The 23,720-nt window shown below is 52.6% G+C and overlaps 1 protein-coding gene across 2 annotated transcripts in view; it reads right to left on the reverse strand.

Annotated features, from left to right (window-relative positions):
• The window catches only part of ADAMTS14 (ADAM metallopeptidase with thrombospondin type 1 motif 14), an 88,532-nt gene that overhangs the window by 26,379 nt on the left and 38,433 nt on the right, over positions 1-23,720 (reverse strand). Inside the window, exons 5-10 of one of the 2 annotated variants that reach the window (XM_050803596.1) lie at positions 7,402-7,485; positions 6,538-6,685; positions 4,434-4,539; positions 2,776-2,919; positions 1,503-1,635; positions 4-117 (exon numbers count right to left, since the gene is read on the reverse strand). In XM_050803596.1, the coding sequence (XP_050659553.1) occupies positions 4-117; positions 1,503-1,635; positions 2,776-2,919; positions 4,434-4,539; positions 6,538-6,685; positions 7,402-7,485 (729 nt within the window). Of the gene's footprint in view, positions 1-3; positions 118-1,502; positions 1,636-2,775; positions 2,920-4,433; positions 4,540-6,528; positions 6,686-7,401; positions 7,486-23,720 lie in introns of both variants that reach the window. The other variant, XM_050803595.1, reaches the window with a different exon arrangement.

Genomic DNA, 23,720 nt, shown 5'->3' on the forward strand with positions numbered 1-23,720 from the left:
TACCTTGCCGGGTGCACACTCCGTCCCATCCAGCGGGGGCCCCTTCTTGGTCTTGCAGAAGTACGGGTTGTCAGGGTGGCTGCACCACAGCTGCTTGCAGGGCTCAAAGGTCCTGAACTGCATGGCAAGGGAATGGGGTCACCAGGCTGGACTGGCTCGTTGTCCAAGGAGCAAAGGGCAGTGATGGAGAGAAAAGAGGGTGTGATGGGTGCAGGCACCCATGGCACTGCAGGGGAGGCAGCCAGAGCCCCTCACCTGCTTCAGGTTCAACTCTACCCCAAGTGCCAGCAGCCTCCAGGGACTTCTCCTTCCCCCAGGGCACTGAGAAAGAGCCCAGCCATGGCCCATGCTCTCGCCGTTCTCTCTCCAAGGCCTCCCTCCCCCGCTTTACAGAGGCCATTTGTCACTGAGCTGGGACGAGGGTGTGAGGCTCTGGGGAGGTCTAGGTTCACAGTGCCCCTGCCCTGAGCCCTGTGCACATGAGGAGAATTGAGGGAACTGCTGCTTTTCAACCCAGACCCCCCAGTACTCCGACGAGGCTGGGACTCCACCTCCCTGTAACTTGGACACCCAGCTGTGCCAGAGGTTGATGACTTTATGTTTCAGATTGTCCAGAAAAGCCATAGTTTCCTTAATATTCCCTCTTATCATCCCCTGCCAGCCACACAAGCATCCTATAAGTACAGCATTTGGGCCCTGAAATCCCACATCCTGGTCCTCTGCCCACAACTCAGGCGCTTTGTCACATCACGTGTCCCAGACAGTGGGGAAGCTGTCCACACATGGTTGGGGGCGCTCCCCATTCCGAGGAGGTGAAAAGAGGGCTGCATTCCCCAGATGGGTAGTATGAAACACTCGGGTCCCCAAGGCCTGCCTCCTTCAGAAAGCCCCCTACCCCTGAGATGGCCCATTCTCTGACAGCTCAGCCTGGGCCCTGGGTGGCAGCTGTTGGGTTCTCTCCTGGGGCACTCTAGCTGATCTCAGGCTCAGTGCTCTCCCCCTGCCCCATCCTGCAGGGTAGGGACAAAGTTATGCTCCCTTGTATCTATGTCCTCAGGCACAGGCAGCAGAGATGTGGAACGGACGCTCTGGAGAGAGGTGGTGTGCAGGTGCAGCAGGTGGGGAGTTAGACTGAAAGACCTGGCACATCGCCTGAGGGTGTGGGACCTGCTGCTCCACCAGGCCAGAAGCCCAACACCTTGTCTGAAATCTGGGCTTCCTTGCAGGGAATGAGCCCAGCCAGGATCCCATCAGGTGCCCACCCTCTCTGCTCTGCTGTTTCCATCTTTCCCAGGGCTAATGCATTCCCAAGCCACTGCGCCCACCTGCCCCCACAGGTGTTCACTCTGCATCCCTGCATGGTGCCTGGCACCGTGTCTGTGGGCCCATCACCAGGCCCACTGGCCAGCTGGGCAGAAGGTGCTTTATGAATGATCAGCCTGGGCCACAGAAGGACACTGCCCTGGCCCCCACTGCCTGGCAGAGGCCAGACGGCTACTTACTGCCAAGCAGGTCTGGTATCCACTGCCAAAGTCAAAGCGGCACTGCTCATCCATTGAGTAGTCGATCCCAGGCAGCTCTGGGGGCTGGGGCCAGGCAGGATCAAAGGGGTCATCGAGGAGGCAGTCATAGGAGCTGCCAGTGGAAACAAGGAAGGTGAGCCAGGCTGACAGCGGGAAGTCCCAGGCTTTCCCTTCCCAGGGGCTGGGGTTTTCATGAGCAAGGCCTGCAGGAATCTGCACCCGCTATCCCGTGCCCAGCGCTGTCTCTTCCAGGGAGGATGGGCTGCCCTGAGCAGCCCCTTCACTCAGGACCTCACTCCCACCAGTGACGATGTCTGGAAGGGCTCCATTTGCAGCCAAAGGCAAGGGTACCCAGACTGGGATTAGATACTCAGCTCGCAGCTGGATTAGGAGGTCATTTTGCCCACCTTAGAGGGACATGTTATGGCCAAGACTAATAGTTGATTCATGGACAATTTGAGGACTCACTCTGTACTGAAAGGAGAAAAACCAGCCTACCGTGCAGAATGGACCCTGGGTGAGCTGCCCTGGCCAGATCCTGCATGGGGCTAGTGACCACATTTCTGCCTCCACCTGCCCCCATCTAAATCCACTTGGTCTCCCATTCTCAGGCCTCGAGGTCCTGAGTCTAACACTTGTTCTGTACCTGAACATCCTTAAAGACCCAGGAGCTGACCAGCCAGACCAGAATTGGGAGTGTGCTGCTGGGGCTAAGGATGGGAGTGGGGAGAGGAGGAGCTCCCTCCTCAGCATGCCCATTTCCTTGGGGCCTGGGGGAAAGCCACAGTAGCACTGTTCATCCATTGAGAAGTCGATCCCGGGCAGTCGATCCCGGGCTGGAACCAGGTGGGCTCAAAGGGGTCGTTAGGAGCCACTGGGTTTAGAGCCCCAGCCTCAGCCCAGTGGCTCATAACCTTCAGCATGCATAAGTATCACCTGCAATGCTTGATAAATCCTGATTCCTAGACCCAACCCCAGCAGAATCTAACTTACCATCTTCCATGAGCCAGGGGGTCTGCATTTTTAATAAGAATTCTATGTAAGTGGTCACCTGAACACATTCCGAAACAGGCTAACCCACCTGCGATGCTAATGGGGTATGTTTTAGGCCAGGTTTGGCAGAGAGGCGAGATGAGTCATGGAAGAGTCATGCCGGGGGAGACTTAGGGAAACCAGCCAGCTGTGTGATGTCTGCTCAGAGTGGCAGATCGCATGCTCCCCTATCCCAGCTCTGAGGGCAGGAATAACCTACGGGAGGTAGCGGCTGAGCTCCAGCTTGCTGCAGCGGGACCAATGGAAGCGGTGGAAGGCAGCCTGCACCAGGGGCGCCATGACGCTGCCCAAGCTGGTCTCATCTGCGCAGCCATTCCCCTGACCATCATGCTCCATGCCGAGCCTGGAATGGGGAAGACAGAGGAGTCCTGATACATCCCAGGGGCTCTGCCCCAGGCAGGCAGGCAGGCAGATCAGCAGCAGGAGACCCTGTCCTGAGCTCAGATTGCTCTTCCTGGCCTCAGTTTCCCAACCATGCAGTGGGGAGGACCAACCCTCTCTCCAAGGCTGCTCCCACTGGGATTGGGCTCATCCTGCCCTCCAAGCCTTCGCTCCTGCTGTTCACCACTCCCAGACACCCACCCCTTCCATGAGTTCCACCTATGTTCTTACAGCTTCCAAGGCCAGATCAAGCCCCACCTGGCCACTGGTCCTAGCTGTCTCACCTGTGGGCTCACGTCCACAGCAGGAGCCATCTATCCCACCATTAAAAACTCACAGTCATTCGCTGGCTTCCCACCGAGAGCCTTTGAGTGCAAAGACCAGGTTTCATTCAACTCAACTCAACCTCATTTCTTGAGCCCCTGTAGGTGCCTGCATCTTGAGCCTCTCTAAGACGCTGCAAGGCTGGGCACAGAGCTTTGCACATGGTAGGCACCTACTATAATAACAGTTTACATTTAAAAGTTTGCTCTTCACAATTAGTCATTAATGCCAAATCCCAAGAATTCTAAGTTCTTAAACATTCCCAGATGGCTGCATCTGGCTTTGACTGCTAGGTAGATATGCAGGCCTATAAGCTTGACCTTGTGTCTCCACAAGGAGGGGCTCAGAGGTTCCCCTGGTGTCAGCCCCATGTTGCAAGTGTGAAGAGGAGGTCTCACCTGCCTGGAGGAGCAAAGCTGGGATAAAATCTGACGGGGCTGATGGTGTCCCCTGGTTCTGCCATTGTGATATGGCATGACCTACTGAACAGTAGCTCATTTGTGTCCACCCAGCATGTAGCCTCTTGAGGGCTTCTCTGTCCTGGCCTCCACTGCAGCCTCATTCCTAGAATGGGGCCTGGTGCATGGTAGGTGCTCAAGAAATATTGAATGAATGAACACAATCTCAACAAAACCCAAAGCCCTAAGATCAGGCAAGCCAGCCTCTGCCTGGCCCACCGCCTAAGCTCTAAGTGCACCTGTTTACAATGGGCTCAGGCCAGCACTCCAGTGAGTGCTGAGTATCAGGGTGGGCTGGATGGAGTCTTAGAAAGGCCTCAAATGTGGACATGATGGAAGGAAGCCAGAGATCAAGACCACCCAGAAACAGCAGCCCTCTGCATGTGATAGGGACACTGCCACTGACCCACCCAAAGGCAGGGCCACATCTGGTCCCCTATGGCCCTGGGATTTGGAGGCTGGGCCCAAGGCAGGCCCAAATTGCTACCCACGCCCCTTGGCTCCTCCCAACTCAGGGTAGGGCCTCCCTCTACTGGCAACTGCAGGAGGCCATGCCTCAGTGGCAGGCCAGCTCCTCTGACACCTCCCAGGACACAGGACCAGGCCAAGCTGGGCAAAGTCTCCCACAGTCACAGAACTCCCTGGAGCTCATGGCACAGCTGCCAGTCCCGCCCACCCTGCTGCTTCCACTTACACGTGGCCGGTCTCATGAGCTATCACGAAGGCCGAGGAGAAGCCATCCTCATGGTTGAGGGCACAGCTCCTCAGGGGGTGACACATGCCAGTGACGGGTGCATACCCTGCCGAAGAGAGAAAGAAAAGGTGGAGAGCAAGGTGGAGGGCAGGTGAGGCAGGACACACTGAGGTCTGTGCCCAGCCCAGCCCTCTGGTCAGTGCTTGGAGCGGGGACGTTCCTGGAGGAAGAAGGATGCTCACAAAGTCCCACCTGCAGCCGAACAAACCTGGGCCAAGCCACCCTCACATCCTAGGGCTTGATGGCTTCCCTCTCAGCCTGCGGCTTCCCAGGGTTTATCAGCGCCCCTCTAAACCAGAGAACACCCAGGCCTGCAAACAACTACTTCCACAATGCCTCCCTCCAGTCCCACAGTCAATCAGCAAACAAGCTCGAAACGCTTTCTATGCAGGAGTAGGGGGTAGCGTTATGTTAGGTACCACGGGGAAAACAGGGGACTCAGATCCGAGCCTACCCCTGACCCTGCAACACCCTCTACCCACCCATTGCCACAGCTAAAGAGCTGTGGTTTAGCAGGGACGAGGCATGGGCCAGAAGGGCTAGAATTCAAGGAGCAAGACAGGCTGCAGCAGGCAGCTGGAGGAAGGGGAAAGGGAATGGTTTGGAAGGAGTTGAGGGGGACCAGGAACGGCTGATGGAGGGCAGTGAGGGACAGCTGAGACAACTCTTCGGAGGTGGGGAGGACACCGGCCAAGGTGCAGGCAGGCCACACAGGAATCATGGCAGTGCAGCGGGGCCAGCACTGGCTAAGCACTACCATGTATGAAGCCTGTGTCCTAGGGGCCTGCAAGGTGGGGATGATGACAAAGGGCATGTCCCTGCCTAGGCCTGCAGTCCCCTCTCCATGTTAGAGGGGCTGAAATGTTATTTTATTTGACATGGTTTGGGGAGTATAACAAGAGGCTGAGTGGGAAGGAGGTTTCTGGGGCCTCTGTTGTCCTGGAAAGCTGAGATTCGCTCTACATGCGATATAAGTACATGCTCTGTGTGTATATACATGTGTGTGCACGTCTGTGTCCATGTGAGTGCCTGTGCATATGTGTACATGTGTCTTTGTGTCTCTACATGTATGCAGTGTCTCTGTGTGTCTGTGTGTACGTGTGTTTGCATATCTGTACATGTACACACCGGCTTATGTCTATTTGCATGTGTGCATGTGTCTGTGTGTACATGGGCCTGTACATGTGTGTGGATGTCTATAAGTGTGTGTGTGTGTGTGTGTGTGTGGTGTGTAAAAACCACATTTGGGGCTTCAGTCATTCAGACAAGAAATCTTTTGGGTAGGCAGGGCTGACCAACTAATTTCTAGCATTAAAGCAGAAAAAAATAGAAAGCCTTCAACATGGAAACTGGAGATCCAGTCTGAGTCTCAGATCTGCCTCGTGTCTGCTAAACCACATGGGCAAGTCGCTTCACCACCCCATGGCTCAGTTTCCTCATATGGGTATCAAAGCTGCATGTTTGCAGAGTACTTACAGTTGTCAATACTCTGTCACACACATGTCATGCACCCCCAGGGCCTTTAGCAGCCCTGGAATGGGGGGAGACAAATATTATTATGTTCCCCATTCCACAATTGGGAGGACCCAGGGAGATGAAGAGATCTTGGACCACTGGGCTAGCAAGGCACGGAGCTGGAGGCAGAGCACAGACTTCCCGTTCTGCAGCCTACACAAGGCCCATCCTAGGTGTCCCACAGTCTGCAATGAGGACAGAAGGACACAGTGTGGGGAGAAGCATCTTGGAGCCTATGGAGGGTCTTCCAGCAGCCAGGCTCTGGGACATTAAGCACAGGACCCAGGGCCTGACCACTCACAGCTGCCTGCAGCCTCCACCAAAATATCGGGGACCAGAGTAGGGACCTCTGTACTTCCCATGGTCCCCGATAAACCATTGCAAAGCTCACCCCTGGCTGTCCAGGTCCTGTCCCTTCAAATCTCCGTGTGGTGGGCCCCAGGGAGAGCCCATCTGCCTCCAGGCCCAGCCTCTGTCTGCCCCGCAAGCTGCACACACCTGGCCATGGCAAATACAGTACCTTGCATACCTGAGGGCCCAAAGTCCTGCCGGGTGAGGAAGACAACGTGGTCATGGTGCTCAGCGTGGCCGGGGTCCTGGCGCTGCTGGGAGTGTGCCCAGCGACACACCTGCTCCAGGCTGCGTGAGGGGTTCCCGCGCTCGATCAGGCTCAGGGACTGCAGGGGCCGGGAGAGCACCAACAGCCACATGGAGGGTCAGGGCCCTGGACACAGTAGGCCTCTCTCCTCCCACTTACAGATGGGAATGCTAAGGCCCAGAGGACTGCAGGACCCACCCCAAGATCACCAGCTGTCCCCACTCAGCTGCTGCCGGCACACAGCCCTGCCTGCTTTCGGGGACGTTCACGTGCCATGGTTCAAGAACCATGCTGAGATGCATTTCTGCTGGGAACTTCACACACACAATTTCCAATCCCCTCAACTAACCTGCAAGGCGGCTGCTGTTCTGAGAATTTCCTCTATACTTTGAGTTCATTGTTTTATTTAATCTTCACAATAGCTCTTACAGGAAAGTTTGGTTGCTACACCCATTTAATAATAAGTGACTGGTGGTCTAAGATTGCAGAGCACAGGGCACCAGGGCTCAACTAGAACATGACTTGTCTCGATGGCCACCCCACTGTAAGCCCCAATTTCCCCAAGAAGAGGGATCTCCCGGTGATAAAGGTGTGGAATTACCAGTTTCTCAGATTGTAGGAAGCCATCAATCACTGCTTACCACCTCCAAAAGCTCCACCCCCGAAGCCACAATTCTAATAGCCTCAGGTTCTGATTCTGGAGACAAAGTTTCCTGGATGCTTGTCCCTCCAGCCCACACTATCGCTGGTCCAACACTCTGGCTCCACAACCCTTCTGCTGACAAGGTAGTTTACCTGTCGGTAGCCAACCATGATCAAGCGGACGAGGGCAATATTTATATGAACCCCCAGCGACTCATCGTGGTAAATCTCATCTACCTGCAAGAAGAAAATACAGTTTAAGGGAAGGAAACATTCATCACAGGCCTACTGCGTGCCAGGTACTTGGGCAGGTGCCTAACATACGGTATCCCCACCATGACCTTATCAGGCAAGATACCTATCCCTACTTTACAGATAAAGAAACTCAGGCTGAGGGGGCAAAATGACCGGCCCAAGGACATGCTGCTAACAAGCTGCAGAACTGGGATTCACATCCCAGACCATGTAATCCCAACCCTGAGCTCTTTCCACAAAGCCACAGTGTAGAGGGCCTGGTCTCAAACTCAGCAACTCTGACCAAGACTCATCTTTCCACGTCCGGAGAGCCTCTTCCAGACACGTCACCTGGCTCAGGGAACCCCAGGCCACTCGCCCTAATATCCCTGTGTACCTTTCCAGTTGCCACTGGCATAATGTCTGCCCTACAGTGCCCTGGCCCTGGGGAGGCAGCAGTGGACACTCCTCCAGGAGACATACTCCAGGGCCTTGGAGCAGCAGCAGCACCTGGGAGCTTGTGAGAAATGCAGAGCCTTGAGCCCCACCCCAGGCCTCCTGAATAAGGATCTGCAATTGAACAAGATCCCCAGCTGACTGGCAGGCACAGGCAAGTTTGAGGAGCACTGCTCTAGACAATTCCTTTCTCTCACAGGCCCGGGACTGTGGGGCAGTGTCCTGCACAGCTCATCAAAGACTCCAGCCCTTCGCACTCCTCCGCCAGGAAGCTCCTGAACAGTGTCCGTGAGGTGGACTCTCGGCCTCTGCTTGTCCACCCCCAAGGACAGGGAGCTCACCCGAGTGGTCCCATTGGATACTCCAGCTTTTTTGTTTTAAATAACCTTGTTTATGAATACAAAACACCTTAACTAGAAATAAAAGTTGAAAACTACAAAAAAAGAAGAAAATGAAATCACCAACACTACTATTAGACAGATATATAATAACCACAGTTAACCTGTATCCTGCCACGTGTGTACATGCATGCATCTTATTTTACAAAATTGGAATCATACTGAATATACTGTTTCTATGTTGCTTGTTTCATAGAACATTATTCAATACATTTAAAAGCTTAATCTCGACTGGGCATAGGCGCAGTGGCTCATGACTGTAATCCTAGTGCTTTAGGAGGCCAAGGTAGGAGGATCACTTGAGGCCAAGACTTTGAAACCAGCCTGGACAACATAGCGAGACCCTGTCTCTACAAAAAAATGCCACTGCCGCCGTCAGGGATGCGATGCCACCAGCCCAGTCAGGGATGCAATGCTGCCGGCGCAGTCAGGGATGCGATGCCGGCAGAAGTGGAACCCAGCCTCTGCCTCCTGCCCATATGGCTTCCTAGGAGCTGGACCAGAGCTCCTTGCATAGTCTTGCTCTCACTACTTCCATCTCCCCATGCCCTTCAGCCATCAATTCCTTTCCGTTCACAAGCAAAGTGATCAACCTACAACCCACAAAGCAACCATTGTCCACCAAATGGAGAAGAGGAATAGCACTTCCAACCATACAGGCGTGAGAGTCCCACGGCAGGGGGTGAGCCAGGAGGGGATCAGGAGACGTACGCTTTGTGGGCAAACTGTGGGCAGCAGAAGCTGCATGCATCACCGATCCCCAGTCCCAAGCCACTTTCCGCAGTGCCCAGAACTGGCAGCTGCCCCAGTTCATGAATGGACGGAATTCACAGCAGCCAGCGTCAGGCTTCTGCCACAGGCCTTCCTGGCACCCATATCTGGATCCAATTGAGTAGCAAGACCAAAGACCAGCAGCCGCTATGGGAAAGCAGCTCCCCGCCAACACCCCACCACAAGGAACAATGCCAATGCCCATCACAAGAAATGACGATAGTCCAGCGAGCAGCAGGGCTTCCTTCCCAACCTCTTCCCCTCCCCAGTGGGAGTAAAGTGCTCCCATGCATAGAGACAATGTCCTCCTCAATCCACACACCCTAGACTTATCCTAGGAGGGACTTCAGGGTGGAGTGGGGGGCACTCAATCAGTCACACACACACATAGGCTCCCTGGTGGAATTCTAAACTAAGGAGTCTTTGCTGATTGCTGAGATGATCATGAATCTGCAGTAGGGTGACCCTTAAGTAATCCTTACTTCCCAGCCCCTCCAACACTGGATCACGGCCTTCCTTCTGTGCTGGGGTGGGTCTGTGTCGCAGACCTCCCTGAGTGCACTATAAGCAGACTAAGGACAGGATCACAGGCAATGCACGCTCTGCACAGCCCCATCTGTGCCCCACGCATACATATGTAAACCCATCGGTTATCCCGGGAGCAGGAGAAGAAAGGAGTCACTGGGACATTCAGCGGGGGCATCTGCTGGGCCTCTGGGCATCTGGAAATGCCCAGGGCTGCTGCCTTCCTCCACGTGTCTCTCCTGTAGGGCAGACCATGTGAATTGCTGCCAGAATCCTTCCATATTACTCATTTCTGTACCTCACTCAACAGGCCAAACCCACTCATCAAAGCCTCCAATGACCCTTGCTCCAATAGCTGCCATCTCCAGCTCAGGACATTGAGAGGTCCTTACAGCGGGACTGGGCAGGGGGCTGCTGCCTCTCTGAGCAGGAGATAGAATCACAGCTCAACTGTCCAACACTGGCAGAAGGTGGGGTGAGGGCCCCTGATGCCACCTCCCACTCCCTGGTAACTGGCCTAGATGCAAATGCTATGTAAACAGAAAGGGACAGCCCATCTGGAGATACCACTAAGAAGCAACTTGAAACCAAGGGCTTCAGGTGTCTGGTGTTCTGAGGTCTGCAGCACAAGCCCCCCACCCCCACCACCCGGCTCCAGGATCTAGAGAAAAGGGAAACAGTGTCTGGGCAGGAGGGCTCAGGGAAGTCTCAGTGGAGGAGCTGGAATGATCCCTGGACCAAGAAGGCTGTGGGCCCTTAAAAGGAGAGGGGCAGAGGCTTGCAGCAGGGGAGAGGAAGGCAAGAGCCACGTGAAGCCACCAAGAGAACTCCAGGGTCACTGGCAACCAAGATAACTAAAGTCAACTGCTTTGGTCTGAATGTTGGTGTTGCCCCAAAATTCATATGTTGACATCCAACTCCCAAGGGAATGGTATTAGAAGACAGGGCATTAGGGGGTAATTAAGTCATAAAGGCAGAGCCCTCCTGAATGGGATTAGTGTCCTTATAAAAGAAGCCCCTGAGAGACCCCCTCACTCCTTCTACCATGTGAGGACACAGTGAGAAGGCACCATCTATGAACCAGAAAGTGGGTGGGCTCTCACCAGTCACCAAATCTGCTGGTGTCCTGATCTTGGACTTCCCAGCCTTCAGAACTGTGAGAAATAAATTTCTATTGTTTCTATGCTACTCACTTAGGATATTTCGTTACAGCAGCCCAAACAGGCTAAGCCATCCCCCTCCATCTGACAGGGAATTTCTTCCCAGCCAGCGCTTACATGTGCCCAGTAGCGGGGAGCTTTTCATCATTGGAAAGTTCCCTGGGGCAGGAGCCCTGTTCAGCCTTCCCACCCACGTCCTCTGCTGGCCTTCAGTCTCCTGCTGGAAGTTTCACTGAGCATGTCTGCTCCCTTCCTGGGGACAGACAGTGATCTCAGTCTCTTATGGACTTCCCTCGAAGTACACCTCTGTCAAAGAAAATAGAGATCACTTACCAAATGGAAAACCTGAATTAGCACCATCTAAGCACCAAGATAAAGAAACCATCAATCTAGAATCCTGAACTCACAAAACCATCTTTTAAGGACCATGGTGAAATGAAGACATTATCAGATAAACAAACACTGTTACACAGACCCCACTAAAGGAATGTCAGGGAAGACGGAAAATGATCCCAAAAAGGAAGCCTAAAGCACAAGGAGAAGTGAAGAGTTTTGAGGCTGTGATAGAAAAGGAGCTCGGCAATGAGAAACAGTTGGGTCTTTTCTTATACTAAATAAGGATGATAAAAATAAACTGCTTTTATTTTATTCCCTTTCTCCCCCATTAAAAAAAGGTGGAGTTAGCCCTTCCATTCCAAGTCCCCTGTTCCAGTCCTCTGGGGCCCTGGTATGCTCATCTGCACACACCCCTGCCATCCCCAGCCCTTGAGTAGGGACCTCAGCATCTTTGATTTGGCTCAAGCTGCCTGAGGCTTTGCATGGGCCAAGGAGGTGGCTGGACAAGGCTGCCGTGTCTGGTAGAACTGCAGAGACCATGTGACACATAGCACCACAGCCAGGACCCCAGCTGCTCTGGAACACGCACAGGCGGCTCGCTGACAGCCTCCAGCCTGGCTGTGCACCCAGGGCCTGGCCCTGTCTGCCTTGGCCCTCCATGGCTGCCTCCCAAAGCCAGAGGTGAGGCCAGGGAGCTAGCTCAGGGGAGATCACAGATCGCTTCCCATGGTTGGGCATGAGGCAGGATGGCTATGAGGCACACTCACAGGGCAGAACAGAGAGTGTGTCCAGCTTCTCTGCTTCTCACCTCTGCGCCAAGTTCAAAGTCACCTCTGCCAGGACCCCTGCATTAGGATTCAGTACCACATATTGACCTGAGATAACCACTGGGTATGTACCAGAAAAACAAGCAAAGGTCAGGACTCTCTCTGGCCAAGGGGAGAAAAAGCAGCACAAGAGAAGATGGTAGAGGGTACTGGGATCAGAGGGAGGGAGGCACCTCTACTCCCCAAGCACCTACTGTGTGCCAGGCACTGTGCCGAGGGCTTGGCATACAACCTCACAACCACCTTATGGAGAGAGGAATTATTCCCGTCTCATAGGCAAGACATCCAAGGTTCAGAGAGGGTAAGTAACTTGCCCAAGGCCACGCAGCTAGAAGTGAGAATGCCAAGAGTTGAACTCAGATCTTTGTGACTCTCAGGCCCCCTTCCTTAGCCACTACATTCAGCTGCTGTCCAGAACCAGTTTCTGTGGCAGGGTGGCTGGGGTGGGCTTTGTCTGGCCCAGGAGAGAGAATGAGGAGAGTTTACAACTCAAGAAGGCTGTAAAAGGTCCACCCACCACTTGGCGGCCAGGCTCAGGCAGGTCTTAAACAGGGAGAGGTGGAGGCCAGTGCTGAAAAAGACCCTGGGGGTATTAAGCCCACCCGCGCTCAAACAGAAGCGGAATGGTGTGGTCTCATCGCCACTAATGGCTGGCACAGCCCACAAGCGCCTCCCCACATCACTTTACCGAATCCTCATGGTGAACGGCCTGGAATTCCTATTATTCTAAAAATAAACTTTATTTTAAAATAACTTTAGATTCAGCTACAAGTTGCAAAGATAGTACAGAAACTCCCCACACCCAATTTATTCCAAATGTTAACATCTTCCATTACTATGGTATGTTTGTCACTGTTAATGAACCAATATTGACATACTGTTATTAACTAAAGTCTACATTTTATTCAGATTTTTCTAGTTTCCCCCAAATGTCCTGGTCCCATCCAGGGTGTCACATTCCATTTAATCTTCCTGTCTCCTTAGCCCCTCTGCTCTGTTTCTTCTCTGTGACAGGTTCTCCCGCCTTCTGGTTTTTGATGACTTTAAGTCTTAAGAAGCACTGAGCAGGTATTTTGTGTCCTTCAATTAGGGTATGTCTGATGGTTTTCTCATGGTTAGATGGGGGCTACAGGGGAGGAAGCCCACAGGGCTAAGGTGCATCCTCATCAGGCCATGCCAAGGATGCATGATATCAGCATGACTCATCACTGTTGCTGTTGGCCTTCATCACCCGGCTGACGGAGTGTTTGTCAGGTTTCTTCACTGAGAGTTACCCTCTGCTCCCTGATTTCCAGACTGAATTCTTTTAAAGAAAGTCACTATGTGCGGGCCACATCTAGGGAGTGAGGAGTTAAAATCCACCTCCTTGAAGACGGACGTGAATAAACTGGAATTACTCTGCATGGGTGATTTGTCCCTTCTTTGTTTATTTATTCCATCATTTATGTTATCAGTATGGACTTTTGTCTATTTTACACCTTGGGCTATAATTCTCTGTGATTTGTTTTGTGGCTCAAATTGTCCTAGCTTTGGTGGTTGAGAGCTCTTTGAGTTGGCTCCTGTGTCCCGTAAACACACCCCCATGGTTTGGGGATTTGGGGTTTATGTTTTAACACTTCGTTACTTTCTGGCTCTAGGAGATGCTCCGGGGTCATCTTGCATATTCCCCGCCCTAGTCCCAGTGTCAGACGTTTCTCCAAGGACCTCTGAGGAGAAGGGTATGCTATCCCTGTTTTCAGGGATACAGGCAGGCCCAAAGGTACACAGAAGCTTGCCCGAGGACAGCAATCATGGTCAGAAGACAAGCCCAGGCCTCAGAAAACCTCACCTGCTCGTGCGCCTTCCCTGATCACTTACTGCCTCTGAACCTGGGCAGATGTGAGCACCATTGCTTGAAGACAGAGGAACGGCCACAATGACCCCTCCTGTCCTTTCTCAGTCCTCAGGAGACGACAGCAACATGGAGTCTCAGGCCCTGGACCAGCCCTTGGGCGCGCAACCCTGGCCCTTCTAACAAGACACAAGGTGACTCTGCAGACCACGTGCTCCAGCCCCCAGCGTCCCCGAGACACATGCTGCATCCCATTGAGTCCAACAGGCTCCTCTTTTTCACGTTTACAATCACTGTTGGCCAGGAGGCAGCCCAGGTGTGACTGTCACTGCCAGTGCACGCAAGAGCCTCTGTCATTCCTGGTGGCTTCACAACCACAGCCCTCATCATTTCAGGTAACAAACCATCAGAGGCAGGAATGTGAATCCTGGGTGTTGTCTGAAAACGTCCCATCGACACCTTGCAGTAAAATCGATATGGCTCCAGCATCAAATCCACAGGATGCTGTCCGTAGGTTCTGTGAAAATCCAGGGATGCCGGTGGAGCCCTCAGGTGGCACCACCCCTGCTCTCCATGGCAGGCAGGACAATGCTGCATGGAAACGTCATACACTGAAGATGATGCCGGAACATGACCTGCAAGGGCACTGCTCTGAATGTGAAGAAGTTAGGGGAACCCCTCACCTGTTCATGTTGCCTTATCTGTGTGTATACAAGAGTAACATATGATAGGCCAGGCATGGTGGCTGATGCCTTTAATCCCAGCACTTTGAGAGGCCGAGGCAGGTGGATCACGAGGTCAGGAGATTGAGACCATCCTGGCTAACACGGTGAAACCCCATCTCTCTACAAATACAAAAAAAAAATTAGCCTGGCATGGTGGCAGGCACCTGTAGTCCCAGCTACTTGGGAGGCTGAGGCAAGATAATGGTGTGAAACTGGGAGGTGGAGCTTGCAGTGAGCCGAGATCGCGCCACTGCACTCCAGCCTAGGCGACAGAGCAAGACTCCGTCTCAAAAAAAAAAAAAAAAAAAAAAAGAGTAACATATGATAAAGACCTAAGTCTAACTGAGGTTAAAAGCTCTCTTGTAGCTGGGTACAGTGGCTCACACCTGTAATCCCAGCACTTTGGAAAGCCGAGGCAGGCGGATCACAAGGTCAGGAGTTTGAGACCACCCTGACCAACATGGTGAAACCCTGTCTCTACCAAAAATAGAAAAATTAGCCAGGCATGGTGACATGCAGCTATAATCCCAGCTCCTCAGGAGGCTAGGGCAGGAGAGTCACTTGAACCTGGGAGGCAGAGGTTGTGGTGAGCTGAGATCCCACCACTGCACTCCAGCCTGGGTGACAGAGCAAGATTCCATCTCAAAAAAAAAAAAAAAAAAAAAAAAAGAAGCTCTCTTCTAATAAGTCTACAGTGCTAAGAGATGAACAGAATTTCATTGGTAACACTTTTTCATTCTTAAGGACATAAAATAATGGGGTATCTGACCATCAGTGTGGTCTTAGATTTGATGAAATATGGTACACATGTGAATTTGTCTGTGTGCACACATCTAATTTGGTGTGGTACACATGGGTGCATGTATCTATACAAACACACCTGTGTTACACATGTGGGTGATTAAACATGGTACAGGTATATGCATGTGTGTGGGTACCCATATTATATGTGTATACACATGTGCATGTGTGTGGGTACCTGTGTTGTATGTGTGTACACATGTGCATGTATGTGGATGTTTAACAGCAATATACTACTACCTGTGGTCTGAGCTCTCTGCCTTCCCCAGCCCTCCAGGGCTGACCCTCACAGTAGGCAGAGCTGGGTCTGGTTTACCTCGGGTTGGGACACTAAGACCTCACCAAGATGCCATGCTCAGGTGTGCACACACAGACAAGTTCACATGTGTACCATATTTCATCAAATCTAAGACTCCATGACGGTCAGATTCCCCATGATTTTATGCCACGGACCTGCCTCCGAGGTCACTAGGGAGGTGTTTAATGAGGTCTGGAGGATGAGGCTGCTCTCAGGGGAGTGGAAGGAGAGCGCTGAGTCTCCTGACTTCTTTCTCAGTTGCTGCAGGCTCAGCTGTTCCATCTCCCCTCTCTGCTAAGCTCATGATCATGCCCTATATTTTAAAGGGCTGGTGTGGGTTCCAAGTGAGCACTTTTAGCTGCCTTTTAATCGGCACACCTCTTAAAGGGGTGGCTGTCTCTGGAGCTCCCTGGAGCCTGCAGGCTGGTCTGGGTGGTGCTCCAGAGATCCGGCTGCTCAGCCCACCTCATGCCCAGGCTGCATGTGCAGAGTGGCTCCAGGGTGCACAGGGATGGACCCACCCAGCCCAACAGAGTCTCTTTCACAAGCCCACAGTGCTCAGCATTTATCCCCCACAACCTATTTGTGAAACGCAGCAGCCTTGACGTCCCAGGCTGGCAGCCTGTATGTAAATAGAGGCAGTGTGGAGGCCTGGGAAGGTTGAGCTCTGCTGCTTCTCACCACTGCATGGTCTTACCTCTTGGAGCTTGACTCTGCTCATCTGTGGGTGTGGAGGAAACAGCTTGCCGAGGCAGGAGGATAGAGGGAAAAACAGATGTCAAGGCTTTGAAACCAGGCCTGGCCCACAGCATGTGCTCGATCAACAGCATCCATTAGTTTAAAACTTATTTCAGCCAGGCACAATGGCTCAGGCCTATAATACCAGCGCTTTGGGAGGCTGAGGCAGGAGGACTGTTTGAGCTCAGGAATTCAAAACCATCCTAAGCAACATAGTGAGACCCTGTCTATATATATCTATATTTTTAAATTAAAAATTAGCTGGGTACAATCAGCCATGCCTGTAGCTACTTGGGAGGCTGAGGCAAGAGGATCACTTGAGTCCAGGAGGTCGAGGCTACAGTGAGCCATGGTCACACCACTGCACTCCAGCCTGGATGACAAAGCAAGACCCTACCTCTAAAAAGTGTGTGTGTGTGTGTGTGTGTATGTGTGGAGTGAGATGCTGTCCATGAAAGCAAAAGTGCTGTGTGAACCATAAAACTCTCTTCGCAGGAAGGGTGCTCACATCACATATCTCTCGCACCAAGATTCCCAGCACTCCTCCTTCTGTGATGCACATCATTCTCTGCCCAGAGGGTTTGCTTTGAAAATTCCTGTGTGTGACAATTGGAACTAATACCATAGGTCAGGGGGTCTCAATCTGGCCACTGTGGACAATTTGACGTGGATGAGCTCAGTTGGGGGAGCTGTTCTGTGCATTTTAAGATGTTTAGCAGAATCCCTGGCCTCTACCAACTAGATGCCAGTAGCACCCCATCCCCTCTAGCTGTGACAATCAAAAAATAGCTCCAGATATTACCAAATGTCCCTGGTTAAGAACTACTGCTTGGGTGGGCGCCATGGCTCACAGCTGTAATCCTAGCACTCTGGGAGGCCAAGGCAGGAGGATTGCTTGAGGCCAGGAGTTCAAGACCAGCCTGGGTAATATAGTAAGACCCTGTCTCTACTAAAAATTAAAAAAAAAAAAAAAAAAAAAAAGAAAATTAGCCAAGCATGGTGGCATGCACCTGTGGTGCTTGGGAGGCTGAGTCAGGAGGATCCCTTAAGCCCAGTAGGTTGAGGCTGCAGTGAGCCATGACTGCACCACTGTGCTTCAGCCTGGGTAACAAAGCAAGACCCTGTCTTTAAAAGAAAAAAAAAAAAAAAAAGGGCTGGGCACCTTGGCTCACACCTGTAATCCCAGCACTTTGGGAGGCTGAGGTGAGCAGATCACTTGAGGTCAGGTGTTCGAGACCAGCCTGGCCAACGTAGCGACTCCCCATCACTACTAAAAATACAAAAATTACCTGGGTGTGGTGGCATGCCTGTAATCCCAGCTACTCGGGAGGCTGAGGCAGGAGAATTGCTTGAACCCAGGAGACGAAAGTTGCAGTCAGCCGAGATTGCACCACTGCACTCCAGCCTGGGCAACAGAGTGAGACTCCATCTCAAAAAATAAAATAAAATAACTTTTAAATATAATAAATAAAATAAACTTTAAAAAGAACTACTGCTTTACAGTGAATGAGTTTTTTTACTTTTAGCAAAAGCAGTTTTGGGGAACAGACATAAGAGAAGAGAAAAAGACCAAAAAGAGAGGGAAGAAGAGGATTGTCTGCTTCCAGTGTCAAGGAGAATAAGCTCCTTAGAGATTCATCTACCCAGAAGGAGAATGTCTGGCAAAGCCATACTCTCCATCAGCAGGAAAGCAGTTTTTGTGGTGTTCCAAACCAGCCTTTATGATGGATGTGTAACGCTTGTCAAGGGTAAACAAAATGCCACCCTTCCAGGCTGAGGCCGCCAAGGCCCTGATCTGACAGCCAACTGCGCCAAAACCTCCCAGGTCTAAAAGGGGAAGCGAGCTCTTCTACACAGTCCATCTGAGCAGGCCCCAGGCTCAGAAACGGGCTCTGAGGCAGGTCAGAGCTGGTAGGACCCTACCATTGGCAGAGCTGCTAGCCAGTGTTGTCCCGGCAACCACCCCAGCATCTATGTATTGTCAGTCAGGTGGAGCCGGGCAGGGGGTGGAGGTGGATCAGGCACCTATCATCCAGACAGGGTGGCTGCCAAGAGGGTTCCTACAGGAAACAGAGACTGGAAGCTTCTGGCTACAACCTGGCTGGGAGGAAATGATGAAAGGGCCTCTCTGTCTCTCTTCTCACCCTCCCTGTGCTCCAGCTCCAGGCCCTAGGAGGTTCCCCCATCTCCCCATGTCCAAAGGGGTCCTCGCCCCAGAGAACTGGTCCATCACCCCTGGGCCAGGAGAGGGCCCTGGGAATGGGCAGATCCACCTTGGATGCCACCATGGGGAGCTGTTCTCATGCCTCTTCTTTACGCCACAGTCCACGCTGCTGCCTCCCCAGTTATCCCGCCACACCTGGGTGCCAGGGAGGTCTCTGCAGGCTTCTGTCACCTGTCACCACACACCTGGGTCTCCTTCCTCAACCCTGCCCCCACAACCCTGCTGTGCTATCTGCCACCCTATCTGCATGCCCTCCTCTCTCCGAATTGCCCTCTCCCTCAAGGCAGGCTCAGCAATGAGCCCCTGTAGACACCCCTCCTCTCTCCACAACCCCACAGGGACAGTATCCCCTCTAAGCTCCTTGGTACTGGTACCATTCTCCATGGTCCCCTGATTATTCCACAGGACTAAGGCTTGTTTTTGCAGTCAGACCAAAACTTCTAGGACGGGAGCCTCTGTCTGTGATACAAGGCACACAACCGGTGCTCACTAAATGCTGAAAACAACTACCCCTGTATGCTTCAAAGTGCTCAAATGGTTCTCTAGTCCTGAGACTTGAAGAAGTCTTAAGGAAGATGACCCAGTATAGATGGGGAAACAGGCACAGAGAATGACAGCACCCAGCAGCGTGTGCGGAAAGGTTGAGGGGGGAGCCTGGTCACATCATCTGAAGCTGCAGGAATATCCACAGCATCTCCCCAGGTCAATGCAAAAGACACATGGAAGGCAGGGCCACCCGGACTGTCCCTCCAGCTGCCGCTGACAGCAGTGCCCGGGGCCTCGTCAGATAACTTTGGGTGCTTCACTAATGGCTTCTGCCCCCTCCTCCCTGGGTTAAGAGCACAATGGGACTATCCATCCCAGGAACTAGATCTCCTCTCTCTGGTCCCGCCGGGCCAGACCTGGCCCCGGAAATCAGGATCAGAAATGGTCACAGCAGACAGGTGCTCCAAGGGGAATGCAAAGGCAAGCTGTTATTACTGGCCCCATGGAAATCCCCTAAGGGTATTCAAGCATCAAGCATCCTAGCCGAATAAAAGCTCCCACACAATGGACAGGATGAGCTGCTGGTCCCCAGGGAGGCAGACTGTCGGTCCCCATCTGCTCACCTTCCCTTGCTGGGAAGTTTGGCTGTCCGTCCTCTGCACCTGTTCAGGGGAAGCCTGAACCCCATACCGCCCACATACCCGTGATGGCAGCAGCAGGTTTGCACTGTCACGGCTCCTTTAAGCCACAGTCCATCTCAATGCTGTGAGCCTCTCTCCCCAAGAGGAACTGGGCTCCCCTCAGAGGAAGCTCTGCCTCAACTGTGCCCCTCACCCATCCCAGGCCCTGTCTGTTCCCACATTCACAGGGCAACCCAGCAGTGAGCAGAAGACCCAGCCTCTAACGGCCTTCCAGAACTTCTGAGAAGATCATTACTCTCCTCACCCACTTTCTGACAGGCTGTGGGGAGAGGGAAGGTAGGAACAAGACTATCCAAACAGCAGTCTCCAAGGCAGGCCCTCGTGGCCCGCTCGTGGCCCCGTCTTCAGTGGAAGCTGACAAAGTTCCCCGGCCACAGCTTTGAGTCATGCATGAGTCAGAGGTCAAGGGTCAAAAGTCAGAACGTGTTAATTTGGCCAAGAAGATTAGAATGGGTCACTGAACCTCCCTTCCTCCAACAGTAAAGTCCTGGGGACATCGGGGGAACACCAGGGAAGGAGGATAGGTAGGCAGCTGGCCTCCACATCATGAACATCAAGGGCTCAGAGAGAACTTCCCACCCGCTTCTGCCACCATCCACGTGGTCTCATAGCTCCAGATTGGAGGGCTTCCCAGCCCCTTCTGAATGCACCACGTTTCAGGCCAGGCCAGCCCTGGAATGCCAAGTTTCAAAAGTACACTTTGCTCGATGGAAAGAAACGTCTCGACTTATAGCCCATCAAAAGACCTCTTCCGGTTTCCGAGGGAAACTCCTAAATTCTGCCTGGGGAACAAGCTCCCGTCTACTCTCCCCACTACCTTCCAAACTTCGCTGCCTTCAGCTCTCCACCTCAGAGGTGGGTTTCATTGTTTTTCTCATAGCCCCAAAGAGCATCCCCTCCACCCTCACCCCCGTCATTTGAGCTGACTCTCTTAGAACCCTTATCAGGGGCTCAGACCAGGCCACCCAGTGGGTCTGGGAGGGGCCTTGCTGAGGGCACACAGTGCCCAGAAGCCACGCATGTGGAGCCCCTCACCAAGCAGAGACCGTAGGAGCTGGCACAGGTCACGGCCCCTTCAGGACATACGTGCATGCAAGCACTCCGTCTCCGGGGGTCCTTTTCCCAGCCTGTGTGAGGGCCCATTTGGAACCCCAGCGTTAGGATACAGATCAGTGTAAGCTGAAGACATCTGAAAGCCAACAGATGCAGAAAGAAGCCCTCTCAGCTTCCCTTAAAAGCAGCAGCATCTGGGAAAGAGGTTGTTGGAAATCCCCTTAAGGGAATTTCATGGTCATAAAGACAGAAATACCACTTGACCCGGCTTAAGTAAACATCACAGACTTCATCTCCCGTCTGTTCTCCTAAAGACCCACCTGTCTTTCCTAAAGAAACCTTTCTCCCTTCTCCCTTTCTCTCCCTATTAAGCTAAGAATATAAGCCCCAGGTTTTGTTTGTTTCTTTCTTTTCTTTTCTTTTTTTTTTTTTTTTTTTTTTTTTTTTTTTTTTTTTTTTTTTGAGACTGCAGTCTCCCTCTGTGGTCCAGGCTGGAGTGCAATGGCCTGATCTCGGCTCACCGCAACCTCCGCCTCCCGGGTTCAAGCAATTCTCCTGTCTCAGCCTCCTGAGCAGCTGGAACTATAGGCACACACCACCACACCCAGCTAATTTTTGTATTTTTAGTAGACAGGGGGTTTTGACATGTTGGCCAGGCTGGTCTCAAACTCCTGACCTTAGGTGATCCGCCTGCCTCAGCCTCCCAAAGTGCTGGGATTACATGCATGAGCCACTGCACCTGGCCAAGCTCTCAGTTTTCACCACCCCTTTGAGGTACTCATCATAGAGTAACCTTATATACAAGGAACTGGCAAATCAACTCTTTTCTCCTGCCAGTCTGTCTCTTTCAGTTTAACTCACAAGCCCTCCAGAACTGAACATAAGAGTGTAGGGAAACGCTTTTCTGCCATAACAGCTGGGTCACCAGCCACGGACAGCACCAGCTGGCACCAGGCCTGGGGAAGAGTCTGAGCTCTGGAGTGGACACAGCGGTGCTCAGATCCCAGCCCCGCGGCCTACCAGATGGGAGACTAGCAAGTTACAGCCTGTCTCTGTACCCCAGTTTCTATGTAAGGACATGGAGGCTACTCAGACCTCTCGTAGGGTTATGGGGAGACTTATGTAAATGAGGTAGAGTCTACAAAGAGTCTGGCTCCCTCCCAGTGGTTGCTCAAAAACAATGCTAATAATTTCTACAATGATATTCTTTTTTTTTTTTTTTTTTTTTAATTCTAGAGACAGGGTCTTACTCTGTTGGCAGGGTGGAGTGCAGTGGCACAATCACAGCTCACTGTAGCCTTGACCTCCTGGGCTCCAGCCATCCTCCCACCTCAACCTCCTGAGTAGCTGGGACTACAGTTGTGCACCACCTTGCCTGGCTAATTTTTTAAATTTTTTATAGAAATGGAGACTTGCTATGCCCAGGCTGGTCTTGAACTCCTGCCCTCAAGCAATCCTCCTGTCTTGGACTCCCAAAGTGCTGGGATTATAGGTGTGAGTCATGGCACCCGGCTTGCAATTAGATCTTTTGCAGTGGTCTGCGGACACACAGCAGTATAAGCTCAGAGGACAGGGACTGTGTTTTCTCTTCCTTTTGTGCTCCCCACTGTGGAAGCCATTCTTCCTGTCTGCCTGCTGTGCTGCTTGCTTTCTGGGCACAGGTCCTGCTGCACCTCACCCCCATACACAGCGGCAAGCTGTGGCCCAGCAGACCCAAACCAACCTTCTAGACACAGCAATTAGTACAGCGATAGCCACATGTCCCACCCTAGTCAGTCTTCCCTAGGAGGGCAAGAAAGAGCCTTCTGGCATTTGGGTCCTAAGTGTGAGCACCTGGGGTGTTCCCATTTCCCATCATGGGGAGAAAGCCCATCTGCTGCTGGGCTCCACTGACAAGCACGGGCCAGCAGAGTAGGAGACCGTGCCCCAAGGAGCCTGAAGCCCTCGTCCTGTGGTCCCTGGGGCTCCTGCCCCGCAGCTTCTACCTGTGGGCACATCAGCAGCTCCCAGCCAATAGACCCCTCTTTGGTTTCAGCTAGTGTGAGCTGGGTCTGTCACCTGTAACCACAAGAACCCTGACTCCTACCCCACCCCACCCAATACCTAGCCCCATGGAGGGCGCACAGAGGTAGCACAGCACCCAGCTCCGAACAAATGAATGGATGTCAGCTGAAGCTGGCAGTCAAGCCAACTGGGGAACAGGGCTCTAGCAAACCTGATCCACCCCCCAGAACCTGCCGACACCTCAGTCCAACCAAGAGTTAAGGAGCCGAGCAACAGAATTCGTGGAGGTCCCCCCGGGTACCTCTGAAAGAGTTTCTCTGAAAGATGAGAGAAAGAATGGAGCAGATCTCCCAAGACTGCTTTGTGGTCCCCCCCAGACAACTCACCCCCGCCACTGCCCCAAGCACTCTCACTCTCCTAACCCCAGCCAGAATCCTGGAAGTGAGGAGTAGGTGGCAGAACAGAGCTGTGGAAGAGACGGAATCCCACCACACTGCTGTGAGGGCTGTAACCCAGTCCAATCCAGGGCTGTGGCCTGGGAGATGCTGCCGCTCCGCTGGTTCCAGGAATGGGGGCAGAGGTTTTTAAGTAGGGCAAGTCATCAGACTCCTCACACCTGGTCAGGCCCCAAACCACAGAATAAAAACTTGTACTTCAGTGGAAGGCAGGCACTGCCGCAGCGCACCTTTCCCCCTTATCGGAATCAGACGCAGAGAAAGCGCCCTCACAGCAGAGAGCACCATGGGTCACTAAGAGCAACGCAACTTTCCTGTCTGCACGCGGGCGGTTCCATCTTCTCTGGCAGAGGCTAAACAGCCTTCCCTCCCACCCTACACAACACTAATTTTGTCTCCTTTTGCACATTCATTGTAAAATTCCTAATCTATAATGTTTCTGTCCTTGG

The sequence above is a fragment of the Macaca thibetana genome, chromosome 9, assembly GCF_024542745.1.
Source record: "Macaca thibetana thibetana isolate TM-01 chromosome 9, ASM2454274v1, whole genome shotgun sequence".
NCBI lineage: Eukaryota > Metazoa > Chordata > Mammalia > Primates > Cercopithecidae > Macaca > Macaca thibetana.